General features: G+C 60.8%; 1 protein-coding gene across 5 annotated transcripts in view; it reads right to left on the bottom strand.

Annotated features, from left to right (window-relative positions):
• Window positions 1-521: 521 nt before the first annotated feature.
• Window positions 522-15,363, bottom strand: part of SLC45A3 (solute carrier family 45 member 3) — a 53,534-nt gene continuing 38,692 nt past the window's right edge. For all 5 annotated transcript variants that reach the window (XM_070767824.1, XM_070767822.1, XM_019976836.2 and 2 more), the window contains exons 2-5: window positions 7,263-7,657; window positions 5,619-6,401; window positions 4,483-4,748; window positions 522-2,264 (exon numbers count right to left, since the gene is read on the bottom strand). In XM_070767824.1, coding sequence (XP_070623925.1) covers window positions 1,833-2,264; window positions 4,483-4,748; window positions 5,619-6,401; window positions 7,263-7,434 — 1,653 coding nt within the window. In that variant the 5' untranslated portion in view covers window positions 7,435-7,657 and the 3' untranslated portion in view covers window positions 522-1,832. The remainder of the gene's footprint in view (window positions 2,265-4,482; window positions 4,749-5,618; window positions 6,402-7,262; window positions 7,658-15,363) is intronic.

Raw genomic sequence — 15,363 nt, forward strand, 5'->3', positions numbered from 1 at the left:
AACATTTTTTCCCCTAGTTTTGTCCACAGAAAAGGCCTAATACCAACAATCAACCTAATAATAAGCACTCCCAATGCCAATATTATGGTTGCTGTGGAAAAAAACCTTTTTCCACAGAAATCAATCAGATGCCCTTAGAGAAAATAGCTCATTTCAGATCTATGGCAAGAAACACACAAGGTGAGCCGGGACATCTGTTAATGCCAGAAAGCAAAGCAGCTTTCAAAGACCATTAAGGTTGCCAGGTGCGTCCTCTTGCTGAGGCTGATAACGGGCGCTTGCTCGTCTTCTTGGCCTCACTGTGAGCCCTGTGATAAGGAAAATGCGCCCCCTCCCTGTGCCTTACTCGCCTTCCTCCCTAGAGGGTTTCCCCAGTCCTCAGGCAGCACAACCCAACAGGCAGAAGACAGATGAGTGCTGGTCTATGGCTCCACCTGCTGGTGATGCTGGGACCTGCCGCTGCCCAGACCGGGTCTTGACAGGGGCTGGTCTTTCCCCCTCAGAAAAGACACAAAGACCAATGAAACATAGAAGTAGGCTTTAATTTCATCACCATAAACATTATACTCTGATTGCTCACATACAGCATAAAATATTTACTCCGCTAAATAAATAAGACGTGACATTATTACAAACGGCACTTAAACCCCCAGAGAGATAAGACCTCCTTAGCCCAGGCAGGGGGTGCTCCTGAGTTTCTGCGCTAGAGTTCTTAAGCACAGATATGCCCTGGGGGCTGAGACGGATAGAGGCTCAAGGAGCCACACTTTGTGCTTCTGGTCCCAAAACAGCCCCAAGGAGGGGGCTGTGGAGCGGGGGAGGAAAGGTGGGCTTGGAGGCCTAGTCCCAGTCCTAGGCCCCCCTAGGCTGGGGGTTTGGGGGCTGGCAGGATCATGGGGTGGGGGGTGCTAGGGAGGCTGCTGAGACCTGGAGCCCCACCCTTCACATTCCCCAGCCCTCCCCACCTCGGGTACCAGGAGCTGGGATATCAGTTGGGGTGAGTGGAGTTTGCAAGGTCAAGGTTAGGCAGTTTGGGGGCCAGACCAATCCCTCCAGGAGAAGGAGATTCTGGCAACCCTCAACCCAATAACCAACCATCTCAGGGGACCTAGTCACCGAGGATCTCATCCTACCCAACTCCTAGACACCTTGATTCTCCTTCTACTTAAATAAATAAGTTAAATATTTAAAGACCAGGGTCCCTGTGATGGCACCACAGGGGCCAACAAGCAAAGTCCTAAGTGTAGGAGAGGGGGAATAGCAGAAAGGGGGTGCTGGAGGGCGGGGCGGCTTGCCTTCACCACTCAGGATCGTGCTCCCCCCAAGTCCTTTTCGTACTTGCAAATCCTGCAGAGTCTCACAGCAGAAACTCCCACGCAGGAGCGATGATGGGAGAACCTACAGGATAAAGGCCCTTGATGCCAGAACAGGTGGTTGCATTTACTCAAATTTGGGATTTACCCCAATCCCTTCACTGGGTGTATCTTGACCAGGACACTAACTGTCCACCTTGAGCCTGGGTGATCCCTGGGCAGAGTCCTGCATTCCAGTGCGTGGACTTACTTAAATGCCCTGCCCTTCTCCCCTTGAAGAAGTCCAGACTGAAGCCTTCTGAAGAGCTACCAAGCCAGCCGGCCCAAGACTGGCTTAGGGCTGGGAGGGAAAGAGGTGGGAGGGAAGAAGCACCTCGCTGCCACCAGGAGGCAGCGGAGAGCCACACCAACCACTTTGGCAGCAGCAGAAAGGGCAAGGCCAACCCCGGCCCCAGGAGGCTGAGCAGGGAGAGCCGGACCGGGAGGCAGGCCCTCCGCCCTCCGTGCCTGGCGAGCACCCTACACAGAGTATTTGGCCAAATCACTCTTGTCAAATACTACCTGCGTGACAAAGTAAATGGCAACCAGACCCAGGCCTGCCGCCGAGACCATGTAGGCAGTGACGGACTGGCTGAGCTGAACGATGAAGCCCATAAACAGAGACGGGGCCACCTGAGACAGCAGGAAGGCGCTGTCCAGAATGGCCAGGTCTAGGCAGATGCCTCGGCCCGGGATTGCCCTGGCCTCCGGTGGCTCAGCCACGGCGGTGCGCACGGAGCCCTCGCAGGCGGAGGCCCCGCAGAGAGCGGGCGGGGCTGCCAGCAGGCCGCCAGGCCCCCCGTGTCCGTGGGGGAAGGGGGATGCAGCCTTGGGGCCCGGCAAGAAGCTGGTCATCACGCCGTCCTCGCCGGCACCGCCTCCGTCGTCTCCTCTGTACTTGGGCAGGAAAACCTGGGGGAGGGGAGGGGGACACACCAGGACAGGTCAGCACCCAGACACGGGGTCCCCCAGCTGTGAGAACCGGCCCAGGCCTTCAACTCAGGGCCGAGAGGAAGCCAGCAAAGGGCCTCAATGAAAATCGGGAGCAGGGCAGAAAACTGGGCAGACCCCGGCGTGGTCTGCGTCTCCTGCGAGGAGTCTCCTCCGGAGTGGGGGTCGGGGGCCCGGAAGGGGACCCCTGAAACCACATGTCGAGGTCTCTTCCAGCCTCTCCTCAAATCAGCATGGCAGATGCACTCAGTACTACCAGTTCGGAGGGGAACAGAACCCCAAGGTAAAAGAAAAGACAGGAGAAGGAAGACAGGCGGGCAGAGAGACACGGCGGAGCGGAGGAACACAGGTGAGGTCCCCGCCGCCCGAACCGCACGCTCCTTCCCGGCCTCCTCCTCCCGGCCCCTGCCACCTGCCACCGGAAACCGTCGACCCCCACACAGAGAAGTGCCCGCTGCGGGGCCTAGGCCCAGGCTGCAGCTGTTGCCCTCCTGTGAGGTCTGTGGCCCCAGCCTGGGCCAGGCAGGGTCCTCAGACTCAGCCTGGAGAAGAGAGGAACACCCGTCCTGGCTCCCGTGGCCTGGATGTGCTCCTGTGGGAGCCGTCCTGTCCGTCTCACCGTCTGCCGGGGACAAGCACGGCCTGCCCCTGCCCTGCCTGGGACGCCCCAGAGCCTCCCATCTGAGGACAAGGCCCGTCTGACAGCCGTCCCAGGGCCCACGCGTGCCTGGAACACCGCGTTCTCAGGGTCGGCTGCATCAGAGCCGGGAGACCGCGGCGGAGCTCTAGCCAAGGCTCGTGTGCTGCCAGGAAGCGGAGGAGGCGGGCAGGCAGCACGGGGCCAACGGTGCCCGGGACCCTGCCCCAGCCGGCCGCCCTGCCCTGGGGACAGACGTGCTCCCCAGTCTAGGGGAAGACCAACCCCAGCACATTTCCTGGCACGTGTCCAAGGCTGGCCCCTGGACGCCAGCCTGAGCCCCCAGTCAGCGCAGGAGAGACTGGAGGCTGATAAAGCTCATCAGGGCACCCACAGGGGCCGCGGGGGTCAGGTTCCCCCACCCACACCCACCCCTGCAGCTACCGATTGGGTTAACACGCCCCCCAGCTAGGTGTTTCCTCACCCGTGGCCTGCAAGGGGCAGAACAGGTCTCCCCTGCAGTTTGGAAGCCCTACGACAGCAGGCTGAGTCTCTTTTTTCTTGGGACACCCCTGGACAGAACTCTGCAACAGGGCTGCAGCTCACAGTGGCCACAGAGGTGACCACACAGCCTGGCTCAGAAGGTTCCCACAGGAGGAGGCTCCTGGAGGGGCTGCTTGCTGCTAAGTCGCTTCAGTCCTGTCCGACTCTGTGCGACCCCATAGAGGGCAGCCCACCAGGCTCCCCCATCCCTGGGATTCTGCAGGCAAGAACACTGGAGTGGGTTGCCATTTCCTTCTCCAATGCAGGAAAGTGAAAAGTGAAAGTGAAGTCGCTCAGTCGTGCCCGACTCTTCGTGACCCCATGGACTGCAGCCTATCAGGCTCCTCTGTCCATGGGATTTTCCAGGCAAGAGTACTGGAGTGGGGTGCCATCGCCACTGCTTAGAGGGGGGCTAAGCAGGGAGGAGGTCCCCCGACTTACACAGTGCCCAGGCGAGCGGTGGCAGGGGCCTCAGGCTCTGAGAGATCCACCGTGGGGGTGGGGGAAGCGAACGAGGCAAAGGAGGGAGGCAGGAAAAGGAAGATAAACTGAAAGAGGGGAGGGAGGAGTCCGGAGCCTTCCCCGTCTGAGACCAGAGCAAGGTCAGTAACCAGGTCTCTCCCTGGACAAGGCCCACGCCAGGCCTTTCCCACTCACAGGCTGCGGAAGCTAGGTGCCCCAAAGGTCATCTGATCCAGCCCCCTGCTTCTGCACAGAACACTGCAACCCAGACTGAGGACTTTGACTAGCCTGCTTCTTCAGGATTTCCAGAGGATTTCACATTTCCTGCAATCATCCACTTGAAGGGCTTTATAATCCTGACATCAGGATGTCATTCCCAGAATCTTATCTACACCCTCCTTCCGCAGCCCAGGTCTCTGGCCCTGGGACCACAACAGGCTTCCTCTCCCGTCAAAGAATTCCTCCTCCAGCTTCTCTGGCCAGACCCTGGCTCCAGACTGCTAGGTCAGCCCTCCCTCCCCCGGCTCCGCTGAGTACCTGCTTCTCGCGGTGGTAGAGGGAGGCGAGCGTATAGGGCAGGATCTGCAGGGCAGAGAAGGTGACGCCGGTGAGGGCAGCCGAGGCGGTCACCACCGCCACGCTGCGGGACAGGCACGTGGCGCCAGCCGCCACAGGGAAGGCCACCACGCTGGCTAGGTAGACTGCCCGGGTGCCGAACCGCTGCACCAGCCGGTCCATGACCAGGGAGAAGAGCAGGGAGATGGCGCACTGCAGGAACAGCCCCAGGCTGCCCATCCGGACCCCTGGGGGTGGAGGGGGAAAGGCCATGAGAGGGGGTGGGGACAGTGCTCAGCACAGGGCGCAGGGCACTCGGAACCAGGAGCACCGGTCTCTGAGCCCATCCGGACCCTGAGCCCATCCTGACCCCTGGGGTGGAGGGGGAGAGGCCATGAGATGGGGCTGGGAAGAGGGTTCAGCACAGGGCGCAGGGCACTCGGAACCAGGAGCACCAGTCCCTGAGCCCATCCGGACCTCTGGGGGTGGAGGGGGAAAGGCCATGAGACGTAGTTGGGAGAGGGCTCAGCACAGGGGCACAGGGCACTCGGAACCAGGAGCATTGGTCCCTGCTGCCCAAGACCCGCTATTGCCAGACCCGCACCCAGCACCCCGCACCCACCCCAAGCAGCAGGAGTCTAGATTAGGGAAAGTGATCACAGCCACTGGCCAAGGGCCAAGGAAGCCGTTCTGAGGGCTCAGAGCACTCAGCTTCCAGGAGGGGGCCAAGACAGCCCCGCCAGAGCCTCCAAAGGAAGAGTTTGGGACACCTGAGCTGCAAGGCGTGGCCACGGCAGCGGCGGAGCAGAGGGCACACAGAACGTGGGGCCAGGCAGACCTCGGCCCGGCCTCCGGACCTGAAATAAGCTCAGCCTCTCCATCCGCCAGGTTGGGGCAATGACTGATCAAAACTTGACAAACAGCCCGAGGCTCTGCTGAGGTTGCAGCCAACCTGCTGTTCTTCTCCCTCAGCAACTGCATATGCAGCCTGCACGCTGGCCCATTTTCCAGGTGGGGAAATCGGGGCCCAGACGCCAGGCTGTGGGCGTCTCCCCATGCCCGAACATCCATTGGAGGGCAGCTCCCACAGCAGCCCCCCGGGACAGCCAAGGCCTTACCTTCATCATAGTGTCTGCGGGCCTCCGTGCCTGGCTCAGCCCCGGGCACGCCCTGGTACAGCCCCTCACCCACGAAGTCTGTGTAAAATAACGTGAACGTCATGAATGCCATCCAGCTGCACAGCTCCGCCACAAAGAGCCGGCGCAGGGCGCGGGGCGTGCGGCAACAGAGCCGGCGCAGCCAAGGACAGAGGGCACCCAGGCTCCGCAGGGCCAGGCGGGCGCGGCCTGGGCAGCAGGGCGGCACCGAGGGGGCGGAGAGCCCTTCCGCAGGCTCGGCTGGGCCCAGGGCTGCCTCCTCGGCCACAAATGCCGTGGCTGCCACGCAGGTGAGGAAGATTAGAGCAAGCAGCCCAAAGAGGCACTCCTCCTGGGTGCCCAGGTAGGGCGCCAGGGCGCTGGCGTCCCAGTCGATGGCGGGCAGGAGGTAGCCCAGGCAGCCCCCGAGGCCGATCATGAAGGCGTAGACGGAGAAGGCCTGGCGACAGTGGTCCGGGTCCCGGAAGAGGTCAGAGAGCAGGGCCTCCAGGGGTGTGAAGCACAGCTGGCCGCAGAAGGCCAGCAGCCCCACGCCTAGGATCAGCAGCGCCAGCTCCAGCGGCCTGGCGTCCGGGCACAGCAGCCCCGCCAGCCGGCTGGCCCTCGGGATGAGGAAGAGGCTCAGCAGGACGCCCAGGGACAGGGCCCAGATGAAGGGTCTCCGGCGGCCGTAGCGCCCGCGCCAGTGGTCACTGGCCGAGCCAAGCAACGGGACCGAGACCAGACCCAGCACCGGACCGATGCCTGCAAGAAGGGCGAGGAGTGTGAGCGAAAGGCCAGGGCTCAGAAGGGGCGGGGGACGGGGACCAACCTCCTCGAGAAGGAGGGACGCGGCGACGACATCGCATGCAGGGCCCACTCCACACTGGTGCTGTGCTAACCACTTCACCAGACCCCGACGCATGCCTCACAACTGGGATCACTAACGCCCCATGTTAAGACTGAGGCATGAAGCAGCCGGTCAGTGATAAGTTGCACGGGCACGGAGCCAGGGAGGGCGGGAGGCAGGGTTTCAACAGGCAGGCTGACCCCGACCCTGCCATCCTGACAGACCCCTCTTCCTGGGAGTGAAGGAAGTGACCGTTTGCTTGGTCACCACCAAACGATGGTGCCCATTCGCCTTCTGTGGCTTTCGCAGAATTCGTCTCCAGCCAGGAGCCCAGCCCCTGCCCTAGGGGCCAGAAAGAGCCCTTGCTGGTTGTGGGGGGAACCCCAACCCAATTTATCCATAGCTAAGTTAGCAGTACAGCTGGGCTAAGTCACCTAATCTCTCATTAGCCTCCACTGTCTTCTCTCTGAAATGGGTAACCTCAAAGCGTTACTGCAGGAGTTGGATGAGGCCACAGGTCTGAATTGCAAAGGGCAGTTTCTCCACGTCTCAGGGGGCTGTACATGTGTAGGGGCCTGGGACACAGAGGTAACCAGGGAACGGCCCTGTCCTCCTCTTTCTCTCGGAGCCCCTCGGTGCAGGGTCAGCCCTCTGCTCAGCAGCACTGACCCCCTGGCTAAGGGGCAGCAGGCACCTTCTGGGTAGAGGCGCTGGTGCCTTCCTTTCCTGGGAGGCCTGTCTCTGGAGCAGGAGGGGAAGAGGATGCGGTGACTCACCCAGCACCATGGTCATGAACTTCTCTTCCACCCCCACTTCCAGCAGCAGGGGTGGCACGTAGGTGATGCCCGCCGCCAGGCACACCTCCAGGCCGAAGGTCAGCAGGTTGACCAGCAGGAGCTGGGCCTTCCGATGCCTCAGCAGGCGGCCTGCCCACAGCCTCTGGACCATGCTGGACCGGGCAAGTGGGGCTCTGGCCCGCTCACACGCTCCAGAATGGCTCCGTCTCCGCCTTGCTGCAGACGCCGAGGCCTCTCCTGGCTGCCACCGACCGCCGAGGACTCAGCCAGAAACCCACTCCTGCAGGCCCACTGTGCAGGTCTGGTTTCTCAGCCATGCTAACCGCCTGTCATCGTGGGGGGCCTCGGCAGGGTACAGATGTCAACACTCGATCCTAAAAGGGCAGGGACAGTCACAAACACAGAGCATTAAGTTCCGGGAACCTAAGCTCTAGGATTCACTCTGAACTCTGAATCTGGTTCACTCCCGGGCTGATGGCGTGGCCCTGACACCCAGGAGCCACCCCCTATTGTGCAGGCAGGAAGTGCATGTTCATATTAGCTTAAGGTTGACCTAATTAATAAGGTAAATATGATATTTAAACCTCAGTACACTCCAGAGGCTACTAGATGTTAGTAATTCTCTGTTTTGAAATCTTGGCAACTTCCCTTGTTTCCTAGTATAGAAGGGAGGGGGAAAAAAAAAGTCAAACCAGCTGAATTCCCAGTTCCCCAGGCACTGTTATCAAGGTGCCCCTGGAGACCCTCTGCGAGGCCCGGTTTGTTTTTCTCTCTCCACTTGCCAAAGCTGGGCTGTTCAATTCCCCTTTGTTAAGAGTCACACTTCCTATTTCACATTGCCTGGCCACAAGCCGAGCTGCACCAAACTACCACCCCAAGGAGGAGGACAAGGGGAAGAGAAAAGGCTGTGGTTTCTTGGGTTGGGTTTGAGCCTGTCATTGAAACCATTTGAAAAGCACTCCCCTGGAAGAACCTCGGCCTGAAAACCCCTCTTGAGTTTCTCTCCATGCTCAGTGGCCATGGGGAAGAAGCACTCCCATGTGAGCTGCCCAACTATCAGGGGACTGGGGGGCTGCTCCCAGGTCCCAGCCTCACCACCTGGCAGCCACTGTGATGATGCCAGTGACCCCGGGGCGGGTCCCCTCTTGGCCCAGAAATCCCCGCAGCCCTTTCCGTTGGGCCTTCTGCTCAGAGATCCCAGCAGGGAAGTACCCACCCTGGTCCCCAGCCCCTCGGGCAGTGGGCCTCTAGGTCTTGCTTCCCGACCACTGCACCCACTTCAGTCCATTCTGTTTACAAGTGACCATAGAAGAGGGAAAACCAAGTCAGCTGCACAGAGAAGGCAGAGAGGGGAGCCCTGGTCCCCTAACCTGTCATCATCCCGTGGTGGGTAGACAGGTGGACAGAGAGCCTCAGGCCACTCGTGGCTGGAGCCTGGAGTGCCTTCTCCAGTCTCACTGACTCAGCGCCACAAACGCTGCTGAAAAGCACTACTGCAGTGCAAGGTTCACGGCCGAGAGCCTGGCTCCAGCCCCTGTCCCCACTGAGCGCATTCCCGGAGCACCGTGCCCTCTTCCGATCTCAGCGTCTGCTTCCTTATCTAACACCACGAAGCCCCACAGGGCCTGTGCATTACAAAGCATGCTGCAGGTGCTGTCTGCGCTGCGCCACAAAGAAATCAGACGCGGTCAGTGCTGGCTAAGAAGTGTCCATCCCGTAACTGCCTGCTGGGGTTGTGCAACTTGTAGCCCAGGAAGAAAGGGACTTCACACGAGGCTGGACAACCAGCAGCCTCCTCCTCCAAGAGCCACTCAGACCCAGACCATCCACTTTGGAAAGAGACACGGACTGCTATGGGGATGGCATGGGAGAAACGTGAAACACGGACCCATGTGGTCGCCAGAGTGGGTTGGGGGACCAGAAAGCACCCTTAGCTGGGGGCTGTGGGTTCCGCTCGAGTTCTCCCCAGTCCCTGCACTGCCATGGCAACCCCAGGAGGAAAGCGGGGGGCCATGGAGACCAGGGGGCAGTGCTGTCTGACCTGGAGGGAAGGGTTCTGGGTCTAAAGGCTTCCAGCCCCTTCCATTCCCCACCCTGGGGACTCCCCTGCCCTGGGCTTTAAGGGACCAGGTCCTCCCTGAGCAAACAGAGACTTTATCAGACCCGGCCTCACCCACATCCGGCACCCATTCCCAAACCCTGGTTTGCCCCGGTTGTTTAGAATAAATTGCAGCTCTCCAGCAACCATCAAGCAACCCCCCTGCCTCCCTCCCTCCTTCGGTTCAGCTCCCCACAGCCAGGACTGAGGAGGACGAAATCCTTCCCATGCCCGGCTCCTCTCTCCACCCTCAGGAGGCAATCCTTCCCATGCCTGGCTCCTCTCTCCACCCTCCAGAGGCAATCCTTCCCATGCCTGGCTCATCTTTCCACCCTCTGGAGGCGCTGTGCCCAGGACCAGGGCCTGGGCCAGCTGAGGGATTCCTGGGGAGGAGGTGGGCACCCAGCCCTGCTGCTTCTGCACTCAGGGTGCTGAGCGTGGCCTCCCTCTCTTGGGCACCCCTGCCACCCCAGACTCTCCCCAGCCTGGAACTGCCCAAGAGACGCCCAAGCCCATGAGAACACCCTCCCTTCCAAAGCCCTTCTTTCTTTTCCTTACCGTTCCCCAGTGCCCCAGCCTCCCGTTTGACCCCCACCTCAGCCCTCAGGAGGAGGAAGCTAGAGGAGGACTCCCATCTCAGCCCTCAGGAGGAGGAAGCTAGAGGAGGACTCCCATCTCAGCCCTCAGGAGGAGGAAGCTAGAGGAGGACTCCCATCTCAGCCCTCAGGAGGAGGAAGCTAGAGGAGGACTCCCATCTCAGCCCTCAGGAGGAGGAAGCTAGAGGAGGACCCCCCCCCTCAGCCCTCAGGAGGAGGAAGCTAGAGGAGGACTCCCACAGCACCAACTCTAGTCACCAGTGGTCCTCCCGGAGCCTTCTAGACACAGAGGAGCCCAGGGCCCAGGCTCGGACAGGCAGTCTGTCACCACCTTCCTGCCTCCAGCTCCCATCTGCATCCCAGGGAACACCTCTCCCTAAAGCTTGAAAGTGACGACTCCCGATGGGTCCCCCTGCTTTCAGAGCCCCCTGCGTCCTCAGGGACACAGGCAGGGCAGCAGGGTCCACTCCACGCCTCCACCCTCCACCCTCCAGCCTCAGAGACACTTCTGACTCATCCTCCTCCCCACGGCTCCTGGAGCCCACCCAGAGGAGCTCACCTGGTGGGGAGGGGGCGGGAAGACGAGGGAAAGGGGGCTGACCCTGTGCACAGGAACGGAAGACCTCTAGGAGAACAAGTCCCTCTCGAGGTCCAACTGTTTCCCCCCTTCCTTCCAGATCCTGGATGACAGGACAGCAAGGAAGCTGAAGGAACCCCAAGACTTCTGGAAAGCTTTAGGGACCTCTGCCTCAGAGCTCAAGCCTTTTAGATGGAGGGTGAACCTGCATTTTACCTGCCCAGCTCCAGATACCCAAACACTCCGGGTGCCACACTCCCAGAGCGGGCTATAGGCACCAATGCAGCTTTCCAGCACCCACTCTAGCAGAGAAGGAGCCTGGGAAACGTTTATCTAAAGAACAACTCACGGACAGCAGCCTGGGGTGGGAGGTGGAAGGGACAGGCAGGACCTAAGTGCTGCCCCCACGCCCAGACACCCCAAGGAGACTCCAGCATGACCCCCAGAGGGCGGCTCCTAAGGGCTCAGCCAGGGGTTTGAGCGGATGGCAGAAGGTCCTGGGCTGGAGGGCACCCCTGTCTCCCTGGCCCCTCTCAGGTTAGGCCTCAGCAGGGAGTACGGAAGTGCAACTGAGCAACAGGAGCGAAACTTGGCCTGAACTTTCTCTCCAAAACTCAGAGGGCTGGAGGAGGCTGATGGGGGGGGTGGGAAGGCCCCTCCAGGAAGGGAGTGTGGAGGGACGCATAAAGAGGCCTTTGAGGCCATTCAAAGGGGCTCCTGCCACCCCTCCGGCGAGGTGGGGCTGGGGTAGCAGGCGGCCCCCGCGGACGACAGAGGCCGAGGGAGTGGGCTGGGGGCGGCATCTCTGTGGCCTCTTTATGCAGGCCGGTGCCCCCACATCGCCCAGGCATCAAAGGGCCCCAGCCCTGGCCTGACCCCGAGCCCCCCCGCGACGCGCGGTCTGTGTGAGCCCGCCATCTTTCTCACGAGGCCAAGGAGCCCCTCCCTGCAGAGAAGGAAACGGGGAGGAGGCAGGGTTAGGGTTAGACTCAGCAGTAGAAAGGGGTCGGGTCACCCCGGGCCAGGCTCCCTAATGCCCCCCAGCCCAGGCCGGGGCTGCAGGTGCAAAGGATCCCACAGGTAGAGGCCCCGAGACTGCACAGGACGAGGGACCCGGTTTCCTCCACACCAGACTGGACCCCAGAGCCACACCCCACATTGCCGTCTCTCAGATCCTCTAGGGTCGTGGGCAGGGAATAGCTCTGGAAGCTCACCAAAACCTCTTGGGGGGGGTGGGGTCACCCAGCCCCTTGCCTCAGACCCAGGGGGCCAGTACCTTTGGTCCTACCTCGTAACACCTAGCCCCCTGCACCCCCAAAATGAGCTCTTCACAGGAGCCTTAGGACACCCCAGAAAGCCTGTGCTGGCCAGACAGGAGATGGGAGATGAACATGCTTGAGAGGTGGCGAGCTTTCCACCATGACAAACCTCTCTGCCTGGGCCGCTGGGCTGTGGGAATTCCTCCTGTCTGGGCAGCGAGGGAGAAGGGGACGCGGGAGGAGCCTCCATGCAGCTCCCACGCCTTCCAGCCCACGTCAGCCTGCATTCTCCAGGCTCAAGTGTACTTCCAAAGAAGCAAGGGTCTGCTCCCCAACCCCGACCCGACCACCGGCAACAGCTATCTGCATAAGAAGCCAGGGCCCACGACCCCCTAGGCTCCCCAGGACGTGCCGGAGCCCCACTCGGAATGCAGCCGCAGAGCGGGAGGCCCGGGGCTGCGGCCGCGGCAGAGAGAAGGCCCTCCCCCACCTCCTGCAGCCCAGCCCCGGCCTCCCCCGGGCCCAGGGCCGGGGATTTAGCGTCCGCCCTGCTGCGCCGCCTTTTCTTCGCTCGGACGGGAAGCCTTCTGCTTAGCAGCTTGTCAGAGCGAGCGCGGGGCTGCGAGCCGGGACACAAAGGGGGATTAGGGAGAGACCTCTCGGCCGCAGAGTAATCCGTCAAACTCCCCCTCGGCTGCCGCCCCAGCCCCTGCCCGCTCGGGCCCCTTCCAGCTGCTGCGGCCCTCTCCCCGCCCAGCCCCTGAGCCCCGCCACGCTGGGAGGCAGAGACCCCCAGTCCCCGGGCTGGGGGTGGGGGGCGGCCGCAGACACTGGGAAAAGGGCAGCGGCTCCCTCCCCCCACTCCCCCCGACGTGTGAAAACCCAACAGGTGGCAGCGCGCGGAGGGAAGCCGCTTTTGTTGCCTGAGAGCCCCAGACCCGGCTCTGAGACACACAAGTGCCTGGGGAGGCCGGGGGGAGGGGAGGGGAAGGGACCCGGGGCCCAGAGCCCGCCCACCTCCCCCGGCCAATGCAGCCACGGGGCGGCGGGGCCTGCCGACCCTCACCTGGGCCCGCCTAGGCCGAGCGCGCCTCCCAGAGTCACCTGGCAACCCCATGGGGACGGTCAAAACGGACACACACCTAACGCCAGGCACCCGGCCTCCGGATCAGACGCCCCTCCTGCAAACAGCGGCGACCCAAGGTCCCTCGGGACCACTTTGACCCAGTGCGGTCCGGATGGAGACAGTCAGTCAACTGGCAGCTCTTTCAACCCAGACATCCCAGTGGGTTCTCCAGGGTGGCCAAGTTTCGACAATCAGCCTGACCTGGGTTCGCCTGCCAGCTCTGCACCTCACTGTAACTATGGGACCTTGTTCACTGCCCTCCCTAAGCCTCAGTTTCCTCATCTGCAATGACCAACAGCAGCTAACACTGAGGTCTACCACATGCCAGGGGCCCTTCCAAACGTTTGAGTCTTCCAACTGGCTTGATGAGACAGTTGCAATGAGTGCACCCACTTGACAGGTGAGGAAGCTTAGATGAATACCACCAACGTCTCTCAACGTGTGTGAGAGCAAGGACCTGCAAATTCATGCAGCACTGGGCCTCCTCGTGGAGAAACGTGGGAGGGGGTCTCTCATTCCCAACAGGAGCAGCAGAGGTCGCAAGGGGACCAGCTCTGCGTCGGCTTCCACCCCCCTCACCCACGTGGCTCCTGCAGGGGCCCCCAAAGGCACAAAGAATGCCAGGAATGTAAATGCCTCCCCAGGTGCTGGCCCCAGCAGGTGAGGAGAGGTCACTGGGCAGACGCGCCTGTGCTGGAGGCTGCGAAGGGAAATGGAGGCTGGGGTAGACATTTCCAGTTAGGGGACAGTGTGGTTCCCAGCCACGGAAAATCATCACAGTGGCCGACACTTGCTGACTGTTCAGGAGGTTGTCTGCATGTACCTGATGTATCTTCTCCAGTTCATACCATTTGCACAATCCCACAAAGTATTTGACATTCCTATTTCACAAGGATGAAAGGGGAGGTTCAGAGAAATACACGCCCAGGCTGCACAGGTAAAAAATGGTTGAACGGAAAGTTCAAACTGTTCCTGAATTCTAGAAAGTGCTCTGAACTAGGAGCCTGGACAGTGTAGTTCAGTTTCAGCAACTTTCACAGCTGTGTATCCTGAAATACCTCTCTGGGACTGTTTCCACACTGTAAAATGAGTGCTAGTCTAGATGCTGTCTCAAGTTCTTTACAACTGTACGGCGATGTGATCTCACACCTGCCCCCTGGCCCCAGGTGGGGTGCTCACCATGGACGGTGCCCACCAACAATGTCGCATGGCACCGGCCGGGCAGTCCTAGTCCTCCACCACCGAGAGCCAAGAGGAACCAGGTGGAAAAGGGTTCACCAGCTACACTTACCCCATCCTTTACCTGCCTACACAGTGCTCAAGTACATAGAGTGCCAAGGGTCAGCGGTCACCTGAAACTGATCCGAGTAACCCACCCATCTGGGGGCAGAACTGACCTCTCCCCTACTCCCTCCCAGAGCTGGACTCTGTTCCTGGCAGAGTAGCTAAATTCTTTCTCAACTTGGGCCACAATGAACACTTCCCTACAAGGCGGGGGTAGTGGTACACAAAGAACCCCTTGGCCCGGGGTGGGGGAGAGGAACACAGGAGAAGGGCGAGCGGCACATTCAGGCCGCTGGGGAGTCCCCTCCCCCTGCTCCCTACAGCCCTGCAAAGTGAAACCTGACCAGCCTCTCTTGCAGCAAACTCGAACTCGCACTTTGCCAGCCAGCCAGACCAGGCGGCTCTCCCCAGCCATACACATCCTTGTCCCCCCACCCCCACCCCCGAGCTTGACCTCCCTCAGAAGGTGACAGATACAGGAAAGAGACCAGGGCATGGAGGTCTGGGCAGACTTACTAAGGAGCAGAGAGCCCTGGGCCCGGGAGTTAGACCATGGTGCTGGTCCCACCCCTGGATCTCAAGTTCAGTGGTCTCTGAGGCCCTTTCAGCCCTGATGCTGAAGCTGAAACTCCAATACTTTGGCCACCTGATGCGAAGAGCTGACTCATTTGTAAAGACCCTGATGCTGGGAAAGATTGAGGGCAGGAGGAGAAGGGGACGACAGAGGATGAGATGGCTGGATGCTATTTGCTAACTCAAGTATGCTTGGGACGAGGGAGGCGGGGGCATAATGGAAAGCACTGGGGAAGGGGGTCTGTCTCTGACTGACTGCTGGAGTTTGGGTAAACTCCGGGAGCTGGTGATGGACAGGGAGGCCTGGCATGCTGCGGTCCATGGGGTCGCAAAGAGTCGGACACGACTGAGGGACTGAACTGAAGGGAACTGATCCTAGGGTCTGTGACCAGCCCCATTTACCAGAGGGGGCTCTGGGCTGGACTCAGTCTTAGGGATGTGTTCTTCAAAACAGTCCCCTTAGCAGTGAGCAGAGTGTGAGGGGCTCCAAGAAAGAGGCATTTTTTCTGTTGCTGCTAAAGAGCCCGAGTTTGCCCACCTTTGAAGAGAGTGTGCCTCATTCATTAC

This window comes from Bos indicus, chromosome 16, assembly GCF_029378745.1.
Source record: "Bos indicus isolate NIAB-ARS_2022 breed Sahiwal x Tharparkar chromosome 16, NIAB-ARS_B.indTharparkar_mat_pri_1.0, whole genome shotgun sequence".
Classification (NCBI taxonomy): domain Eukaryota; kingdom Metazoa; phylum Chordata; class Mammalia; order Artiodactyla; family Bovidae; genus Bos; species Bos indicus.